A 21,249-nucleotide genomic window follows, 5' to 3' on the forward strand; every position below is an offset into this window, starting at 1 on the left:
TATAATATCAGGGGAGAGGTTGTGATAGACCCCACTCTGAGCCTTATGGCTGGCTCCTCCTTCCAAATTTCTGTTCTTTCCAAGCACCTTCTTATCATAGTTTGAACTGTGCCACTGTCATGTGCAAGTGCCCTAACACATGTTTCTATAGAGCCAGATGGGGGTTCAGTAATGTGGAGAATGTCCACAATGAGAATGGCAGAAGATGAAGGAACATGGGAGGCAGAAATGACAAATGAGCGCATGTGTACATGGTGGAGGAAGGAAGAAGTTAAGACACCTCCTCCTTCCGTCCATATGTTTTGGGGGAATCCATTGGACTGGTGTTTTAAAGCTCCTAGTAGCGGTGAGAGCCATCGCTTTTGCCAATGATGTGTCGGTCATCCACGTCATTGCTGTCTGGGGAGTCGGGTGTCTCCGAGTCTGTGCTGTCATCTTCGTCTTCCATGCCCTCACTAGCTCTGCCCTCGCCGCTTTCTGCTGCCCTCTCCTGGCAGCTCTGGTAGGACTGGGGAGGTGAGACATGGGGTAAGGGGAAGGATCTGGCAACCCAGCTGCCCGCCCAGCCCCAGCCACTGTGGCTGCTCCTCACCTCCATGGGGTTGACTGTGATGGTGAGGGCTGAGTCATCCCAGAACATGTCGCTCTCTTTGCCTCGGGTGCTTGTGTGCCCCCCTTCAGCAGCCCCAGGGACCTCTTGCCCCACTCCCCGCCGGTGCAGGGAGTGGATGCGCAGGATGCCAAGGATCACCATGACTGCCAGGAAGCCCACACATACTACAATGATGACAGTGGCAGCACTGGGAACCACTTTGGAGAAAGAAAATGAGAAGGTGTGGTTAGAGTCTGTAACAGAAACATGCATTTCCAACCCGACCTGCAGGAACTGGGGTTCCTGGGCAGAGCTTGGGTTTTTGGTCTGCACAGGAACACGTCCTGACTTTGCTGCTGCTGTGGCCACAGGCAGTTCCTGCCTTCAGCTGCTGTATTTTCACTTGAGACCTGCATGGTTCTCTAGAATGCCTAGGTCCAGGCGTTCTCTGATGTCAGCCTGGCCTGTAGATTCTGCACATCTTTAGCTACAGAAATTGCCAGAATATGTTACACAGCAGCCATTGGTATCCCCCTCATGGGAGAGAGAAATATGTGCTGGGGAGAGCCTCTAAGAATATGAGGATGATTTTCAGAGGGTGTGATTTCAGTGCAAGCAGTAGACAAAGAAGGAAGCCAAAAGAAGTCTGGTTTGCACATGGGGCAGAGTTGAGGGCTGTGATGGCCTTCTAATCAGTGCCATGGTCACAGCCTGGCTTCTCCACAGAAGAAAACTTCATCTAACTTCACCTAAAAATTCATCTAAGACCCTTAGCCCAACCCCCACCCCCCTTTTTTCTAGGCCTGTGGGCTGAGCCTTGACTCCTCAGATAACCCCTTTCACTGCAAAATCTACCCAGGCCCTGTGTGGATTTGTTCTGGGTGGTTCTGTACAGCAGGGACAGCTTTTCCTTTTCTGCTGTCATCAGGCAAAGCCTGGTGGGGCGGGAAACAAAGGCTGTTTTTTGGTGCTTTCCCAGTACATATGTAGGCTGTCCCTGCAGTGGCTCAGTGCCAGCTGCAGGACTGGACTAGCTTGGGATCAGCTGCTTGCAAGAAGCTGCAGCAAAATCTAGCACCAAAGGTGCCTTCCATTTGTTCCCTACAATAGGGGTCCAAAACCAACACAGGTTCTCTGTAACAGTCCTAGAGCTTTCACAGCCTAGAAGGAGCCAAATGGACTGTGGTCACACTTGTGGCACAGGGCTGCCAGCATAAACCAACAAATCTAAACTCTAGTCTAGCTTTCAGGCCACTCTCCTCTGTTTTGGGGGGCAAGAATCCTCCTCTTGTCTGTGTGGTGCTGTCTCCTGTATTTTTCTGCCCTGTTAACTAGTCCCATCTCTTTTTTTTAGAGCAGGGGCAGTCTTGATTCTCTTGTTTCTCTCCTGCTGTTGAAGCTTCTTTCTGAAATTACATTACCCAAGCCTGCATAACACCTTTGCAAGGTGTATGAGTGAAATCATACTAGCTTACAGTTGTTCTTTTTAGATCTTCACAGGTATAAATTCCAGACTGCTTCTACATCAAGAAAACAACGCACCAGAAAAGGAGGATTGTTGCACCAAGGTCTAAAAACACAATTTCACACAGACTGCAGTGCATTTGCTAATGACAAGTGGGACAGGATAATGAGAACTTGATAACATGGGTATAGGGAGCTTGAAAGGAATCCTCTGCTATAGATTCTATCAGGATATCAGAAAATCGGCATCCTGACCTAAAGGAATAAACCCAAAAGATAGTGTTACATACTTGGACTGTTATGGGTGCTTGCCAAACTATGCCCAGATAGCTCTGGGGGTAAATGACGGCCTTGGTGCATGAACTGCTGGGAACTCAGAATATGGTTAGGATGAGCAGCTCGGTTCATGTTGTGAAGGACATTCACCTGCAGAAAGACCAGAGTGAGAGAGACTCAGCCCTGTGTTCATGGTACATTCTACATTGTGTGCATTCCCACCCACCATGCCCTCTCCATGCCTACACTTATTATGTGCATGTACTGATCTTGTACCTCAACAGTAAACTCATTGCTGGAGTAGCGTCCATTCATCTCAGTGCAGGATAGGTGAAATTTCCTTTCATAAAGAGCAGCACCATGGCTGATACGGTATGAGACCTGGCGTAGTATTTCCTCATAAACTGCAATGCTCTCCACGCCTAAGACGAGAAAAGAGATTTGGTGTGAGGTAAGGAAATCCTGCTTCAAAGTTATCTGGCAGCATAACACTGTAGCAACTAGGAGCTGTAGAGGAATCCAAGGCAATGCTGGGTTCATTAGTTTTAGGAAGGGAGCAGAGATGGAGCTGGCTGCAAAGGACCTGATGAAATCCCTGCTTGCATTGCTAAAACAAGTGGAAGGGAAGGAAGGATCAAGAGCAACAGCCCTGTTAAGTTCTGGAGAGTACAATAGAGCTGTACCAGTCCACAGCCTGTGGGATCTGCTTTCCCCAAGTCATGTCATGCAAAATGCTGCTGGCACCTGAGAACACCAAATCCCAAGGAGTGAGTCGGGAGGAGTGATACAAGCCTGGCTGAGAGCTCAGACATCATGCCTTTCAGTACTGTGTGCTGAGAGAGGAGCCCAAGGAAATGGCTTGGGACTTCCAAAAGCCAGGAGTTCAAAAAATGGTTACATCTCAGAGTCTCACAAAGTACACCAACACATCTCTAACACCGGCTTAAGTGCTTCTCCCAGCGATGCCTGCCAGGCAGTGAGAGAGGCCAAGATAGCTGTAGCCAAGGAGAGGACATACCTGTGATGGTCAGGTAGGCAGAAGTGTTAACGAGCTCCAGGCCCCGCTGCTGCAGCAGCGCCCCATCCAGGAGCAGATACTCCCTCTCTGGGTCCAAGTCATCTCCTACCAATGATATCTCGCAGCCATCCAGGTTGTGCACAATCTCATCTGACATTCGTGTGTCTGTCACTGAGAAGCAAACAGAAAGAAGACAGGGCCATATATCCAGACAGCCATCAGTGAAGGCAGGAGTTACTCAGAGATACCCACTTACTTAGAAGTACTCACATCATATGTAATGACTTTTCTTTCTCTGGCTAGCACTGACCTTGAGTAAAATCACTGTCAGTCTAATTACTTGTTGGGGGAGTCCCCCTGGTTCTAATGACATTATTTATGCACATAATAAAGTCACTTTATTTTGGAACAGCATACTATTATCAGACTGGTTTATGACAACACATCTTGGCTTGTAAGGACTCTGTTGACAATGAGAATGTGCAAATTAGGAACAACTCTATCACACATTCCCAGACTCTGAGCGCTTTTGAAAGTTTTCCCCTGTCTCAGGACTGCTGGTTACCATGGTTGAGATCTTATCATCTGCTTTAAAATGGCAACCACATTCAATGACTAACTGCTTTCAGCAGGGCTAAGACCAACCTGCTCTAACTCAAGAAACTCATCATTGTACAAGGAAAAGCAAAGCTGCTGAACAGAAAACTATGGGAAAAAATCCCATTACCAGAAGAGATACGAAAGAAGTGAAAGGACATGTAGAGCACAGAGTCCAGAGATTTAATCTGAGGATGATGGAGAGAAATTGAGTGACAAGATATTATACAGTGTGAGGAACCTGACTGGGCAATTCACAGGAATAAGTGATGGAGAAGGAGATGGGAGGGGTAAAGAAATAAGGAAAGCAGGAGAGAAGGAAGCAGGAGGAGACTGAGTAAGTGCCTGAGTGGAGAGGGTAACAGGCAGAACATCCATCCAGTGCTAGATTCAATAAAGGGAAATTTAGGTAAAATGTAAAAGAGATTAGGAATGAGCAGCCTGGGAAAGAAGGAGGAGAGAGTGAGGCAAAGGAATTGGGTGGGAGGAGCAGAAAGGGATAAGAACCGATTAGCCTACATATTGACAGACAATGTGCCTTGCTTCTGTATTTGTAAACTCCCTCCCATTTCATGTGTAATGAGGGACTCTACTTCCTCTGCAGGACAGGAGCTCTTGTGGGACTTTCCAGTCTGTCTTTTATACCTCACCCTGTACTCCACTCACCAGTACCATGCCAATCTTCATCCTTCTTGGCCTCCACCTGGTGAGAAATAGAGCAGGTGATCTGGAGGTTGGGGAACAGGGGGATCCCATCAGGAGCCTCAAAGTCTGATGCAGGATGAGCAAAATGGGTATTGCCACTCAATAGTATCTGGGGGGCATCAGGCTGTAGCACCACAACATAACCTTCCACATCAGGAATGGAGACACAGGACTCTTCACTGAAACATCTGAAGGAGAGCAGTAGAAAGCATCAGTTGGCCCAGGCTTCCAACAGCAACATTGTAAACGAACACCTCCTGCCCATTACTGCCAGTGAAGGGAATATCATTTTTCTGGTAGTCTTCCTAAAGCTTCCCTATAGCCTGCTGTGCAAGACAGAGAGGTTTGGTAGGAATGACATCACTGGGTTTCAGGTGACTTGGTCACATCCACAAACCACAGACAAAATTAAAACCAGCCCACATGTATGAAACACCATGAGTGAAGGTAGAAATTCTGCTATCTGCATAGACCCCAGGACCCAGTATTACAGTATCCATTTGGATATTGGATACTTTAATTTATTTTCAGGAAGACTTTTACACATAGCAAGACCATCAATTAGAATTAAAATACAAGATGAGAGAGTGTACTTTTAGTCAAAAGAGAAGTAACCTTCTAGCTGAAGTTAGCCAGAGGTGCTGCTTTGTCCACTCACTTGACAGTAGTGGTGAGTCTGAGTGGCCGGACTCCAGGGGTAGCAAAGCGCAGTGAATTCATGTAAGCCACATGCTGGATTGCATGGTTGAAGGTTTCCACATCGTCACCCTCCAAGGTGAGCAGGGACTGAGAGGGGTTCACATGAACCTACAGGTGGAAGAGAAGAAAATACTCAGAGTTCCCTGGCAAATGCCAAGAGTTCACGCTGAGACACACAAAGGAGAAAGGTGGGGAGCTGTCTGAGGTGGGGGAGCAAGCAAAGTCCTGGGAAGCAAGGCTGGGGAGGAGAGTAGTGGAGACCCATGCAAGCTGGGCAGATGGGCATACCTTCATCCCTTTGCCCAGACTGTCGAAGTCACTGTAATCAAGCCCCTCACGGCAGGCATACAGGCATTCAATAACCTCCCGGCTCTCCAAGCTACCAGGGCGCACAGTGAAGCCAGCCAAGTAACCATGGAAGTAGTGGTGTATCGACAGAGGATCTCCTGAGGGGAACAATGGGAGGTGGAGGGTGTGAGAGACATGGTGAGGAAGAGAGCAAAAACAACAAAAGCAACAGTGTGAGGGACATACAGATGTTAAGGGAGGTACAGAGAGACAGAAAGGTGCATGGGTCATGGAAAAGCCAAGACAACAAAAGCAACAGTGTGAGGGACATAGAGATGTTAAAGGAGGTAGAGAGGGACAGAGAGGTGCACAGGAGATGGAAAAGCAAAGACAACAAGAAGACAGGGGATGCTTAAGGGATGGAGGTGACAATTTTTTGAATTCCAGATGGGAGAAAGCAAGAAAAACAGACCAACAGAGACTAGGGCAGTGAACGGTGGGTAGCGTAGAGAAGTTTCTGCCAAACTGCTGAATGCCAGATGGAAACAATTTCTTGTCCCCTTCTCACTCTGCTTCCTGTGAGGTCTTCTTTTAAAAGAAACTATATGTTCCATAGATAGATGGGGATGAGGTGACATCTCCTGATGTCTCTAATGGCTATTGTGGTCTTCAGAGACCAGCTTTAATGATCAGGCATGAGGACTCTTTCTCCACATGAAAAGCATACTCCATCTCTCAAAGCAGGCTGTAGTCCTCCTATCAGCCTTTTCATGCTCCACAGATACCAAGGACCAATCTGCCACATAAGAGGTATCCTTCTGAGATGGTGGGAGGTGGCAAGACAGGATTGGGGGAACTGTATGAGGAAGGCACCACGCAAGAAGTGGTAGTCATGCACGGTGAAGAGGGGAAGAGAACCATCTTCTTTCTTTTCCCTACCTTGGACAGTATCAGTGGAGTTCTCGTTTCCTTTGATTTTCTCTTTGTTTTTCTCCTCTGCAAAAGGGAGAACATTCAGACAAGCAGTAAGGCATTGGAAGACAGTAGTTACAAGATCAAGCAAGTATATATACAAGTGCCTGTATTGGCCAGTCCAAAAGAACAACTTTGGAGTCATCTGCCAAGCAGTGCACCCTTCAACCCTAGAGACAGCACATCACAGATGAAAGAGGGCAGAGTCCCTCTCATGAAAGGGTTGGTGAGACTATAGAATGAGTAACTGATACAAGGGAGAAAGTAGAGGGTTGGGGTTTTTTTCTCCTTTCCCAATGATATCTATTTTAATTGATTCCCATTTATGGAACATGGTCCTAGCCATGTTCACAATTAGCCATGTTCACAACACACCATGTTTTCAACATCCCTTTGAAACTCAGATGGTTCTAGGAGGGTGTCCCAAGCTGATTAATATTTGTTTGTTGCAAAAGGCCAATCAAGAGCACAGAGCTGTAGGAAAATCCCTGACTTGGGAGAAGCAGTACTACAGTAAAGATCTAATCTTGCTAGAAATTTCTGCTAGAGTGAAGGCAAGCAGCAGGCAAATTCCTTTAGTTCTGTCCTGCTTCAGTCTTGCAGGAGAACTGAAAGACCTGTGAAATCCAGCCTTACAACTCCACAGAATGGGTTTTAATCTGGTAGCAGCTTAAGTATGTTCCTAACCTGATCTTTGTCCTCCAACCCAATTCCTCTACAGAACTATTTGTGACTTCTTCATATAGACCCTCAAGACACAGAAATCCCCATCAATATGACCAGCAGCACAAATAGTACTGCCTGTGCTCTGATGAAAAGCTTTGATAGAAACGCCAGCGCCTGAATGAGGTTCAGAGTTCCAACTCTCCTCTACCTGAAAGCTGGTTATCCATTGCATATTCTACACTGTTGTCCATGAAGCTGCCAATGACACTTGTCCCTAAGCTATTATTACTGTGGCCTGCTGACTTGGTCTGGAAGGAAGGAAGGAGCCACATTGGCTTTGGTGCCAAGGAGGAAATATGGCTGTAATGTGGTCTGCATCATTTGGTATTGGGTGGTGTTTCTTTCACCTCTTCAGGCTCTCCCTCCACTCTCGTTTCCCATATGGGAAGAGCATCGTTCAGGGACTGGGCACTCACCTGTCCAGCAGGCTCCAATCATGAGTGAGGGTTCCTGCCGTGGGGGGTGAATGAGGCCATTGTCGTGGATGAGGGCAGGATCATAAGAAACACCATCCACATAGAGTGTGACAGTGGGGAACTCCAGGTTGAGGGCATAATGGTGCCATTCATCATCACAGACCTACAGCAGATAGCAGAGGAATGGATCAGCAGAGGGCAGAAGCAGAAGGGACATGGGGAAAACGCAAACACTTCCTCACCTGCTCAAGCTTCCAGAGGAATTTCACAGGCCTTGCACTTTCCAGCAATGGCCAGTAGAGGAAAGCAATCCGGCAGCCGTGCACAGCCAGAGAGTAATGTGAGTAGCCATCCTCTGCCAGGGACAAGCACAGGGAGTTACATATCACACCTCAGAGCAGTTTCACCAGGTAGAGCCCAGAAGCACATGCTAGGCTGCACGACTGGCACTCAGCACCTCGTGCTCACAACAGGCTTGACTGGTCCCAGAAAAAGTGACACCTGATGAAGCTGTGTTCCTAAGGAGGAACCTCTGCCGAGGTCCCACTTGGGAACACAAGAGATTTCCTGCTGCAGGAACAATCCCTTCTAACAAGTTAGAGGCCATGGGCAGAAGTGTCACCACCCCAGGAAAAGTGTCTCACCACTCTGCACTGTATTGCAGATCACTGTCTCCTCTTCCCGCCTGCCTTTGCCAGGCACCACGGCATGCTTCATCCATACAGACAGGGTGAAGTGGTCACTCAGCCCCTCATGGGCATTCAGCCCGTTCACCACAGGCACCTGGGCAGCCTGGCTGCCATTGAACCAGTAGATGAGGCTGCTGTCCTGGCTGTAGTGCACTGAGAGCCGCGCAGTCCAGTTCGCCATGGGGCTAGGCACTGGCAGCAGGTCAATTTCTCCTGAGGCAGCACCTACCGAGAAGGGAAGGAGTCAGGAATGTCAGCACTGGAGAATAAGGAGCCTGAGAACTAGGGTACAGACGAAGAGGGTGCAAGAGGGCTCGTTGTAACATCCCAGAGCACAAGGAGAGGAGGAGTTGCCTATAGACCTCCTATCTGGAGAAGGATGGTGACTTTTCCATCTGTGCTGAGGGAAGTCCCACAGATTCTGTGTACTGGGGCAATACACAGAAGCCTCTGGCTTCCTGGGAAGGAAAGCACAGGGACCCCCTTGTAAATACAGGCAGGGTGCCCGCTGACCCCCAATGCAGCATGGTGTCCTCCCATCCCCGCTGACCACAGCAGATGTGAGGAATGTGTCCCCCAGCATCTCTGCTGTGTGAGGCACAGAGCTACCACTGTGAACCCCTCCAAGGGAAGGGGCAGGGTGCTGTGCCAAAGCTGCCCTCGGTCCAGGAAAGAATCAATTCACCGCAGAGTTTGCGTAGTGACTTCTCAGAGTAGTTATCCCGGTCACAGCCCTTGGCCACATGGTTTGTCTGCAGCTCTACTGTGGCCTGGATGTTCCACAGGGGCTCATCACAGGTCTCCAGGTGAATGCTGGGGAAGAGCGCAAGGCTGCCTGCACCCGGGGTGTACTCAATCCTCTTGTTCCAGCCTAATGAAGAAGAGTGAAAGAGAGAGGTTAGGTCCTGTCAAGGACCCAAGGCCAGAACATCTGGCACATACACAAGTGGACTAGCCCAGAAACAGAGATTTTTGGCACTTTCCATGTTGAAAAGACAACTTTATGCAGCTGGCATCAGTGCAAGGGAAGATTTCCTAGAAGCACAGAGTCCAAATTCTCATCTTCTACAGCTAGTGCTCCTTGGATTGTCAACCTCTCTTATCAGGCAGAGCAGATATTTAGCTGTGTTGATTTCCCCTTAATTCTATTGACTAAGATGAACACTTCTGGAAAAGCCAAATATCCTCAAGATAAGCAGCCCCAAAAATAATCTATGTTGAATACAGTCTATGAGCCTTATCAAATACACAGTAGTTCCAGTAATACAAGGAATGATTTTCCAATGTTAGAATTGACTTTCAGTGGCTTTGCAACAGACTGAGATGTCTGCTGCATCCCCTTTGATGGGACTGATGGGTTGGTGCTAGAATTGAACCATATGTATGCGCATACAAATTTATATATGTATATACAAACATTTGCAATGAGTAGGACTAAATATTAGTTCAGGAAAAGCAAAGGGAAGACATAACTGTGTTTGGAGGTTTCATACCCTGCCAGCTGGGCTTGCAGGTGGGTTTCACCTGGATTTCCACTTCAGCATCATCAGAAGCCCGCTTCTTTCCACAGTCATAGGCTGTCACTGTGAATTTGTAGAGGTGATCTCCACTGTACTGCAGCTTCTCTGTGTTCTCAATGTTCCCTGGTTAGCAAAACAAAGAGATCAAGGGAGGGAAGACAGTCTCCTCGAAGATATTCCTTCTAGAAATTACTCTTATTTTTGATCAACTACAAAAACAACCAAAAAGGCATTGAGTGTCCCATCCCCAGTGCCACTCTGTAGCAAGCTATAGCATCCCACAAAATGGCTGCTGTGTCTCTGCACCAGGAGAGATGGATCGGCAGTGCTAGAAAATTCATACAGTACAGGTCTGCCAGCAAATGGGACTGGCAGATGGGGAGCAAAGCAGGAAAGGGGGTGACGTGCTTATGGTAGGTGCGGATTCTTACCGTCATTGTCAATCAGAAAGGGAATATTGGGGGTCAGGATCTCATAGTAGCAGATCTGGCTGTACTGTGGCGAGCAGTCTCCATCAATGGCCTCCACATGTAAGATGCGGTCATACAGCTTTCCCTCAGTCACTGCCACACGATACAACTTTTCCACAAAGACAGGAGCAAACTCATTCACATCATTTACTCGAACGTGCACTGTGGCCCTGATGCAGAGAGACATCAATAAGAACCGATCAGATGATTAGGAGCCATACACCACCTAAATTTCAGTGTAAGAAGTCACTCCCCTGAAGTGCACCAGTCTGATTTCCAGCCATCAAAAGCGAGGACAAGGAAAGAGACCTCGGTTCCAGCACACCAATATGGGTACACAGGAGCTGGACAATGGTTTCCCACCCCAGAGAAAGAGCAAAAGGAATGATAAAGTAATCTGGACCTCCTGTCTATATGCAGCAACATAAAACACCACCCTTAGACACAACTATCAAGCAGCCATCATTTCTAGTGTATTCACTCATGTGACTCTGTGAACATTTCTTTTTGGGTCTTATTAACATGTTGAGTTATAGTATCAAGGCTAGAATAATACTCCTGGCTAAAGGAAGTGTGCCCACAGAAATTTGTATTTGTGTTTCTGCGACATTTTGTAACACGCAGCAATGACTGCATGGACTTACTTGTGTGATTTCTTGGTATTTGCTCCATCAGGTCCCTCTCCACAGTCATAAGCCTGGATGGTGAATGTGTGCTCCTTATGTGCTTCGCAATCCACTGGTTCCTTGGCCCGGATCAGCCCCTCTCCTGTAGCTTTGTCCAGGATCACAGCTTCAAAAGGTACCCCAGCCCCATGGATCCTGAAGCCACAGATTTCACCTGGTACCCACAAAGGCAGAGAGGAAGGGGAGAAAGGAAAGGACTGAGGAGAGCACATTATGGCCCCTGCTTCCCTCTCCCATGTTTTCTTCCTTTCTAACTAACACTTTCCTTTCTCCCTCATTATTACCTCTCATTTCGAGCAATTTTTGGTTCCCTAAGAGGTTCCTCCCACCATCTTTTACAGCCATTAATGGTGTAGATTGCCCTCTACTGGAGACTACTCCCATGGCAAGGAGTCTTGACCAGCATCAAGAAAGATTAGAGGTTACAAGGCTCGAGCTAGATTTATTAGTGCTACACAGCCACAGTACTGGGAGAGCACCTTATTTCTCCTGTGCATCCCTCAGGGAGCTAAAACAGGCCATGTATTGCAGATAGACAGCCAAAGCATGAAGATCCATGATGTCTCATCCACCCACTCACGCAGGATGTGCACAGTACTGCAGGGAACTGCAGATACAGTCACCTAAATCCTAAAGTTCAGCTCACAGGGACCACTTTTCCTCTCCCAAAGCTGAGGGAGAATGCGCAAGGAAGCTCCAGGCACAGCCTAAGCAAGCAGCAGGCATACAACCCTTGTAAAGCCTCATCTGTAGTTTCAGGGATTTGTGCTTTCTGTGAGGGGATGTAGCACTGCCAACGAAGTGTGCCCTACCAGCTTCCTTCAGTGCTAAGAGACACAGAGCTGTGCATGTGATCTTTGGAAATAGCTGGACTGCGTCAAAAAGTAGCTGGCTCCACCCTCAATTTCTCTCCCGAAGGGAAACAGCTCACAGCATCCTACATCAAGCTGTGCCCAAATTGCCTCCAGACCTCACTGAGGACCTCCTCCAGAATAAGGTTTGGAGGTGGTCATTTCTTGGAGAGAGCTAGAATCCAACACAGGGATGAATGTCACCCTGTCTCTGCCTCTTCAGAGGTCTCTCCCTGCCTCCCACCCTTCCCAGAGCTGTTACCTACCTACCTGCATAGCGCAGTGGAGCATCTTTGTCCAGTGCAAATAGCGGTGGGTTGAGCAGGACTGTGTTGTCATTCTCCATGACGATGCCCTGATACTCAGCTTCAATCCAGGGTTTGTGCTTATTTGCTGAGGTGGGTTTGGTGTAAGGGATGGAGCACAAGAATGTATTAGCCACCAATAACAGATTCAGTAGGAAAAGAGCAGAATATCATCCAGTGGCAGGTAACAACCACCCCTCCCCACCTTCTTCTCTGGAAATAAAGAAGTCTATTTTAGACTGGGAGGAAGAAGTTATCTTTCTTTAGTTCCATTGTACATGGCTCTTGGGAGACCTCATCAGAAACAATGTGTTCCTTCTGGCCTCCTCATTATGTTCTGATTAGAAATATGTGGAGAGGCATCTGGGTGCCCAGGAAAGCTGGAGCCGTTTTTTAAAAAAAATGAAATCAAGAGGCAGAAGTAGCCCAATTCTGGAGACAGATTCCAAATGCTAAATCCTTTAGCTCACTGAAGCCATAATTAAAGGATCCAGGATACATCTTCCCTTGGGGTATTCCCAGGGGACAAGTATTGCATGCAGCCATTACCACTTATGCCTCATATCCTCTGGACTAAGGCCCAAGATCTACACACATGTACTCAGACTGACTTTATCAGTCATACTACATGTGTAATAACCTACTCTGAGAGTCCTTTGCTTCTTCCTTCCCCACTCCATGGCGAGCACCATATTCCCTTGGCCCCTCCTTGCTAATCCTGCTGGCTGGAGCCCAGCCAGGCTTGGCATGGAGGCAGCAGCCAGCAGGAGGCTCTGAAAAATGTCACAGGCCCAGAAATAGCAAATTAATCTTTATCACACAGGCTCCAGGGCAGGGAAAAGGAGAAATAAAGGGGTTGGGGGGAGGGAAGGGGAGGGGAGAGGAGGGGAGAGAGAAGAAAAATCATTACAAATTAAAAACCCCTCCCCTGTGCCCATTCCCTGCCAAATGGGCCTCAGAGATTATATTATATGGCCTAGTTACAGCCCCCATTCCCAGATAATCCCCCACTCTCCCACCCCCCTGGAGACCAAGATTTATTACAACCAAGCAATACTTTGAGCACAGCATGGCTCAGAGCTGGTGGGGAGTAGGATATAGAGCCTTTCCCTCAAGGGCACTACTTCTAGTATGTGAATTCATCCTCTGCAGCACAGTATTCTCTGAAACCATACCAGCATGGCATGATGTGTTGACTCAAAAGGGACAGTATCCCTTACCAAGCACTCCTGCAAATTGGGACCAGGGGATGCTGCCGGAGCCGGGTGGTGGGCCAGCAGGCAGGGCGACAGGTCAGAGTGGGGATGCACCAGCAGGGCAGAGTGGGCAGACCCAGCCTGGCATAGCAGCGAAGAGCGCGGGTTGGCATTTCTCCCTTACTGTATTGATTAAGATTATAAAGCATTGCATAGGAAATCCAGCGAAACATCCATCCTGCTCAGTATGCAGGTGGAATCCTTCCTGTGTGCAAGTGCCCACATTTCACTCTACCTCTCCATTGCCCCTACCAGATTCCACTCTGCAATGGGTCCATGCACCACACCACCGAGGTGGGAATCCATAGCTACAAATGCCAGACATGCCCTGTTGCTGGGGTAACAGGCTGATGATAGAGAGATAAATCTTTTGCTGCATCCACCTGCAACTTGGGAATCACCAATTTGATTTCTCAGGAAATGTGTTCCTGGAGATTAGGAAAACATTTGGAGAATATTTTTAGGATACAGACTCCTACCAGCTTCAAGAAATCACCTGTGAATCTAAAATAATTTGCAAAAGGTGGGAAGATGTTTCAGAGTGTAAATTCAGAAAGGAGAGAGAAAATCCAGAGCACAAGGGGCCTTGCCTCGCCACTGGGCCCCTTGGCACCAGCAGTACAAATAAATGCCCCTGCCAATGTCAGCATACACAGAGCTCGGCACTGCATCCACCCTGTGGCCCTACCTCTGCCGAAGCACAGTGAGCACCCTAAGGTGTCACGTTCCCTGATGACCCTTGAGTCCCTCACAGGGACATGCTTTCAGATTCTCCCACCCTGTCAGATTATTGACACACTGACTCCCCTGGGATGAATTGCTTGTGCCTGGGTCTACAGCCACAAACCTAGAAACCTACATCTTTCTCCATCGTTCTACATGTTCAAAGAACATCTGCATGCAGAATGTTACAGCTGTAGTGTTAGGGTTTTTTTACATATTTAGTACATAAGATACTGTTCTATATTAGCAACCTGCATAGTTAACATAACCATACAGTAATTCCTATTGACAGATTGTAGATGGATGAATTAGAATTGGATGATGGAGATAGGGGATGTGTTTTGGAAACCACAGGGGTCTGTGGAGATGCAACACATTCTCTCTCAGCACACTAAAGGAAGGGAAGGAAAGCTAAATCCACACAGCAATAACTGAAACAAAAGCGAGACAAGTGGGTGGAAAGAGGGAAAACGCGAGGGGAATGCTAAAAGGAAGGAATGGAAGAAAAGCGCTGGAAGGAGGCAGATGGAGAAAGTAGAGAGAGGATGAGATGAAGGCGCCCGAAGGGGCAAAGAAAGCCGGAGCCGCCGGGGACCACGGACATCCCCCGACAAAAACGTGCCAGATGAAGGCGACGGGCAGCGCGGAGCCGCACCGCGACCGCGGGGGCCATGGATGAGCCACGGCTAACGCGCCCCTCGGCCCCGCCGCGGGGGGCAGCCAGCGGGTCCCAGCGGAGCCGCGGCGCCGCAGCCCCGGCCCCGCCGTCGCCGCCCGGGACTGTGCCCGCGGCTCCGTCGCTCACCTTTGTTGGAGGCGCCGCCGGGCAGCGCAGCGCAGAGGCAGAGGAGAGGGAGGAGGACGGAGGCGCGCGGCCGAGGGTCGCCCATCGCGGCGGCGGGTCCCAGCCCGCCCGGGGCTACTGGACAGCGGCGGGCGCGGCACTGCCCTGCCCGGCCCGGCCCGGCCCGGCCCTGCCCTGCCCGGCACACGCCCTCGCTCCCGCGGCGGCGGCGGGCAGGGACGGCGCAGCACCTCCGCCAGCCCCTCTCCGCTCCACGCCCGGCCCCGCCCCGCCACTGCAGCATGACGTCAGGGGCGCGGCGGGGGCCGCCGGGGGTCGGCAGCCAATGAGAGGGGCCGCCGCGACAGGTGGTGCGGGGGCGCGCCGCGCGGCGCCGCGCTGTGCGGGGGAGCCGCTGGTTTTTCTTCTCACCGCAGTCCGGGCAGGGCACGGAGAGGGGCGAGAGCTGGGGGCGCCTGGCCGTGGGGGCTTCAAAACCGGCGCCCGGTGCTTCGTCCCGGAAAGCATGCTTGCAGCGGCTGGGGGACGCGGGAGGAGCAGCCCGGGGAGGGGGGCGTGAAGATCGGGGGAGTGCCGGGGCGAGGGGCTGTAGACCACATCCCGACCCGCCGCCCATCAGCCCCGGGCTCGGCAGGGCCGGGCTGCCAGCCTGCCGCCGCGTCTGCTCGATGGGTTGGCCGGGCCGGGGGGAGCGTGGTCCGGGGCACTGCTCTGAGGAAGCTCGCAGCCACCGGCGTTACCGTGTGAGAAGGGGGGGGGGGGGTGTGGTGGCTTGCCGATGGTTGGCAGCCAAGGGTTTAACACAAGCAGCCCCCGAGGAGGACGGAGGGCGAGGAGGTGACCTGCCGCTCCCACGTCCTCCGCAACCGAGGCGGAGATGCTGGAAGCAGGGGCAGTGCCGGCCTTTTCCGCGCCCCCCTGCGCAGGGACTCTTACTGCAGCGGGAAGTCCGAGAGCCGCTGCCCCGCAACCTCGCCGTACCGCGGGAGAGGCATCAGCCCGCCCTGCGAGCCAGCTCCGTCCCGGATCCGTGCCTGTCCCGCTCCTCGCCTGCTCTCTTCCTCGCGGTCGGCCCGGTCCCTCTGCCCCGGGATGCCTCCCAACCTCACCGGCTATTACCGCTTCGTCTCCCAGGAGAACATGGACAATTACCTGCGTGCTTTAGGTAACTCCACTGTCCTCATCCTGCTCCTTCCTCCCCTTTTGCTCCTTTCTGCCTCCAAAAATGTCAGAAGCTGGGGAGGAAGGGATTTGGGAACCCTCTGGTCCTTCTGTCTGCGACCACCACTTCTGCGCTGTGGTGGGAGGAGTGGAGGACGTATCATGGCTAGGGCTCCCTGGCTAAGAGTGGAAGAGCTCTGTGGGAGAGCTGCTGGAGGAGAGGCCCAGGTTGGGCACAGATCTCCCCTCTCTCTCATCCTCCAGATATCAATGTGGTCCTGCGAAAACTGGTTTGCCTCCTGAAGCCCGATAAAGAGATCATCCACACGGGAGATCACATGGTCATCCGCACGATCACCTCCCTGCGGGACTATGTTATGGACTTTGACCTGGGAGTTCAGTTTGAGGAAGATCTGGGACCCGTGGATGGACGGAAGTGCCAGGTGAGAAACCCAAGCAGTGCAGTTTGACAGCGGACTGGAGTGCATTGGAAGTTCAGGGACTTACTCAGCTTTTGATTCACAAACCAGATGAGAGCCCAGCCCAGAGCTGGCATGCCCCTGCAGGTCTAGGAATAAGCGGTTTTATGAGTAAATCACTCACAGCAAAGGGGATGAGCACCATACAGCCAGAAACCCAGTACTCTGGGATCTGGAGGGTACTGTCCTCTGGAGCAAAACCCTGAAAAGACAGATCAGCCCACTTGGCAGTACTCTTGCACTTGGAAGCCAGAGGGTCATTCACCTCCCACAAAGAGCATCAGTCCCAAGGAGCCACCAAAGAGACACCAGACTAGGGACTGCATTTGAAAATGTGTCTGAGAGGAACAGTGTCATTGCTGGAAACCTGTGTTGCCAGGACCTGCCTGTCTTGGGACCGTGTCCTCCCCTCTCCTCCTTTTTTTCAGACAACTGTCTCTTGGGAGGGGGATCAGCTGGTGTGTGAGCAGCGAGGAGAGAAGAGGAACCGAGGCTGGAGGCACTGGCTGGAGGGGGACCAGCTGCATCTGGTGAGGAGGGGTCCAGCACAGCTTGCTAAATCCCAATCGCGATGGGTGAGGGACACACACAGTGCAGATGCTGCAGGCTCTGAACCAGCTCTGCAGCTTCCTTCCAACTCCTCTCCCACTTCAGCCCCAGTTCCTCAGGGGCAGCCACCACTTCACACAAACATCCACCTCCAGGGTTTAAAAGTTAACACGGGTCAGCAAAGGCAATGTCCCTGACCTGCCCTGCAGTGTGACCCGCTGGGCCTTTGTGAGGCTTGGGATGGGCGTGCACCAGCATGTGGCCTGCAAGAGTCCAGCTGGCGCCGGGAGGGCAGGTGGGGCTGTGGGCTGAGAAGTAAGGGATCCAGGCTAACCTCTTGTTTCGTCCCCCTTTTGCCAGCGCATGACTGCTGAAGACGAGGTCTGTGTCCAGGTCTTCCAAAAAGTGAAATGATGCCCGGACAGATGCCCCGGCTGGACAAACTGCCGGGGATTGGAAAAGAAACAAGACCCGAGTGAGCTGAGCCCCCCCCGTAGCAGCGTGGTTTTTTCTGCCTCGCCTCTCGCCCCGCAGCGGCTGGGGTCACGGCGGGGCCGGGCCTGCGGGGAGCGGGAGGCGGGGAGAGGAGGCGGCCCGGGTGGGCCGGGGCGGGGAGGGCGACGGGCCGTCGGCTGCACGGAGGCTCCTTTCAGAATAAGAGCGTGGCAGGGAGGAGGGGGGCGGGTGCTGCCCCACGCCCGGACCGGCCTCCCACAGCTCCCGCGCTCCTCCTGCCGCCCCCGCTCCCCCAAGGGCGCAGGACTTGATGCCCGAGTGAGCGCGGATGGCTGGGGCTGCAGCTGCCCTTTCTTCCTCAGCCACCAACACCAGGCATCTTCTGTCCCTTCGGGACACCACATTCTTCTCAGGATCCCAGGATCCTCGAGCAGGATGGGTGGAAAACAAGAACTTGTCCTTCAGAGTCAAGGATTCTGTGAAATCTGAGGGCTGGGCCAAGGGAACTTGCCCCGTGTTCACTGCAGTCATGAGGAGGTCCCGAGGGTGAGGAAGGCTCAGGCTCTCCTGGTGTAAGAAACCACGGACACCACCTCTAGCCCCAGCACTCCTTTTGGCGTTCCTGGCATGTCTCCCCATGGCCATCATAGCTCCCCTGGTTGACAGCTCCTCTCTACAATGACAGACCAAGGGGAGAACTAAAGGAAGTGAGGTCCTCTGAAAAGCCAGACCAGTGCCAAAGACAGAGGTGTTCTTTAATGAAGATACCTGATGGGATGTGCAGAAGCCCACAGGCAGTTATTTCTGAAGGACATTTGTGGTTGCCCCTCCCAACAAAAGGGTACACAGAAGCATGTAGCGTGTTCTCTGATATCACAGAGAACGAAGAGGTAGGCAGATTTTGAAAATACAGGCCTTTTTCAAGCTGAGAAAATGCAATTCTTTTTCCTCCAGCAGCTCATCTGAAAAGTAGTATTTTCCAAAGAGGAACTCTCAGGCAACTGAAAAGATGAGTGCCATGAGAGAAGCATTACTTCAGAACATAGGATAAACAAGGTGTCAGGGAGCTGCAGCTGTACCTATAAGGTCAACCTCTGGCTCTTCAAGGTTGTCTCTGAGGTCATTCCAGGCTGCAGCACCCTGTCAATATCCACAGTACCAGTACAGAGTACCACTGGGTGGTACACAATCAAACCCAACGAGAAATCATAGCCACGCCATCCAGCATGTCATATATCTGCTCTGTGCAGACCTCCAAAACCCATCATTCCTTCTATCATAAGGAGCCTCTATGTTATCTCTGTTGTATCACAAGGTTGCAAAAGGCAGAGCTTTGACTGACAGCAGCTGAGGCTGGTTCAACTGTTGCCCACTCCTCCATACAATGACAGCCCTTCTGAGCTGCTGCTGATTCCCAACACCAAGCTCACTTCATCATGTCCAGACTATGTGATCAACAACTAATCAACTAATTTCAGGACCTGCACCAAAAGCAGGTACAAACTTTAATTTTCTGAGCCTACATTCTGGTTTCATGGTAGACAGCTATTGCCTTCAGGTGGTTAGCCACAGTCTTCCACTGGCATGCAAACCATGCACCTCTGAGGTGACATGCTGAGTGGATTGCTTCTGACCAGTTGCCAGCCATCATATATCCATGACAGCCTCTCATTTTCAGGAAGCATTTGGTTGTGCCAGAATCATAGGTAGGAATCATACCCACTTGATGTGGTGCACACTCATAATAATCATAAGGGATAGTATTCCAACCTATTCTAGGGCTTCAGTTAATAATTAGTGGCACTAATAATTCACTGTTTTTTCTTTTGTAATCATGCTATAGGTGTGATGCCTAAGTCAGATGGTGACTTTGCACAACAGTACTGTATCACTGACACACAGGTGTGTGGGAGGTCAGGATGCTAGCGTAAGGCAGGGGACAAGATGTGATATTGGGAGGACACCCTGTCTCTGTTCTTGCCCCTTTCTGAGTGGCTAGTGCTGGAGAACTACATCCCTTCTGGGGTATTACCCTTGGCTTTGCTTCTTGATTTAGAAGACAAAGAAACAGACTACCAAGATGCTGCTGCTGCTCACCATCTCATACCAGGGGGAAGACCCACTATTAGAGTCCTGAGCCTTCATTTGGTGTAGCTCATCTTCTCGATATCAACCAGAGCTGCTGGAGCGGCATGATTTGTCTGAAAAAGTGGTAAGCCATTGAATTACACAGGCCTGGCTGTGTGAAGCCCAAGCCCTACAGCTAGTGGCAGATGGTCCCCAAAAGGCTGCAATGGATAGTCAAACCAAGGGGTTGAAGGTAGAGTGCCCTGGGAAAGCAGCTCAGTGTTTACAGGTGAGCCTGGGTCTGTGGCCCTAGTGTACTGTAGGGTGGGTGGTGTAGCTGTAGGAGGCCAAACAGAGGTATTTCTCTGTCCTCCTTGCTTCAGATTTGAGGATAAAGTACCCAACTCGTCATCTCCTCAGTGGATGAGAGGGTCTGAACATCAGAGGATGATCTCATGGCTTCTGAGGCTGTAGAGAAGGTTTAGTCCCAAGGACCTCCTGGAACACACTGTATTCAAAGCAGGAGTCTCTCCATGAGAGGAGGTTGCCTTCCTTGACCATGCTGAAGATCTACATTTTCTTTACTTTGCTCTGACATTGGATTTATCTTCCAATCCTCTTGTAACGCAGCTGAGTTAAGCAGGCAGCAAACAGGTGCAAGTTTGGGTGATCTGTGGTGCTACAGGTATTCTATGGTGCTACGTGTATTCTTCCGTTAAACAAAGAAAGGCACAGACTTCCTCACAAGGGAAAAATGGTACAAACTATTTCCTGGCACCTACCTAAAATAAAAAGAGGACTGCACAGAGCACCTGAAGGGGAACGCCACTAGTGGGAGCACTGGAGCAGGACTGAGGGCATAGCTGTATTGTCCAAATCAGGTGGGTCTATGGGACATATATTAGAGGTGGGCTGCTCCAGATGATAGGTATAACCCCAGCTAACCACCCTTGCTTTACCAGCGGAAGTATTCTCCTGGTACCCAGGTGGTGCTATCGGGGCAGAGGAAGGAAACAAAGGCATGGGAGATTTGCCTTTAAAGTGTCACTGGGAATTCCCCGTAGTGCCCCATGGATAGAAGATTCCTTGTCAAAACACATTGAAATGATCAGCTTCCTTACAAATGATCCTCAGTCACTTCTGTCTATCTGTGCTTTGCCAGGGAACACTCTTTCCACTGGTGACTTGTTCATAACAGGTATCTTGGAGAGTGGCTTTTAGTGCTTGCCAGCTACTTTCCAGATGTGGTTTCTGTGTAAAAGCTTCCTTTCTGGTGGGACAGTAAGCCAGCAGAACCTGCTCTGGCATGGCACAGTACATCAGTGAGGCCACCCAAGTATGATCCGTCATGCAGAGTAGATGTTTGGACACCAGGAAGTACTGGGATAATGTCCCCTGCTTAATCTTAATTCTGATGTGTGGGTCCATATGGTGTTATTACAGAGGCCCTAATTACATCTTTATGTAATCTTTTTCAGA

The 21,249-nt window shown here is 50.6% G+C and overlaps 2 protein-coding genes across 2 annotated transcripts; one reads left to right on the forward strand and one right to left on the reverse strand.

Annotated features, from left to right (window-relative positions):
* Positions 1–328: 328 nt before the first annotated feature.
* On the reverse strand, positions 329–15,210 carry CLSTN3 (calsyntenin 3). Its single transcript, XM_082003491.1, has 18 exons — positions 15,059–15,210; positions 12,240–12,362; positions 11,077–11,272; positions 10,394–10,602; positions 9,936–10,085; positions 9,128–9,313; positions 8,398–8,667; positions 7,996–8,108; positions 7,754–7,916; positions 6,579–6,635; positions 5,640–5,797; positions 5,311–5,459; positions 4,614–4,840; positions 3,351–3,521; positions 2,609–2,754; positions 2,347–2,482; positions 593–810; positions 329–508 (listed from the first exon to the last, which is right to left on the reverse strand). Exons 1-18 carry the CDS (start codon positions 15,141–15,143, stop codon positions 338–340), a joined length of 2,928 nt encoding a protein of 975 aa, XP_081859617.1. The 5' UTR covers positions 15,144–15,210; the 3' UTR covers positions 329–337.
* A 940-nt stretch (positions 15,211–16,150) lies between these two features.
* RBP5 (retinol binding protein 5) lies at positions 16,151–17,661 on the forward strand (the record flags this gene model as incomplete). The annotated part of the gene is made up of 4 exons (XM_082008140.1): positions 16,151–16,223; positions 16,484–16,662; positions 17,127–17,228; positions 17,608–17,661. The coding sequence occupies 4 exons, from the start codon at positions 16,151–16,153 to the stop codon at positions 17,659–17,661; spliced, it is 408 nt and encodes a 135-aa protein (XP_081864266.1).
* Between the last annotated feature and the right edge of the window lie 3,588 nt (positions 17,662–21,249).

The sequence above is a fragment of the Phaethon aethereus genome (assembly GCF_964289735.1).
Source record: "Phaethon aethereus genome assembly, chromosome: 1".
Classification (NCBI taxonomy): domain Eukaryota; kingdom Metazoa; phylum Chordata; class Aves; order Phaethontiformes; family Phaethontidae; genus Phaethon; species Phaethon aethereus.

What these genes read in the sequence shown, in the direction of transcription:
- CLSTN3 (XM_082003491.1), bottom strand. Translation starts at nt 15,143, where the DNA reads ATGGGCGACCCTCGGCCGCGCGCCTCCGTCCTCCTCCCTCTCCTCTGC. An exon ending in CTGCAAGCCCAGCTGGCAGG is followed by an intron (nt 9,314 to 9,935) that starts GTATGAAACCTC and finishes CTTCTTCATTAG; the next exon opens with GCTGGAACAAGAGGATTGAG. An exon ending in GTCTGGGCAAAGGGATGAAG is followed by an intron (nt 5,460 to 5,639) that starts GTATGCCCATCT and finishes TTCCACCTGTAG; the next exon opens with GTTCATGTGAACCCCTCTCA.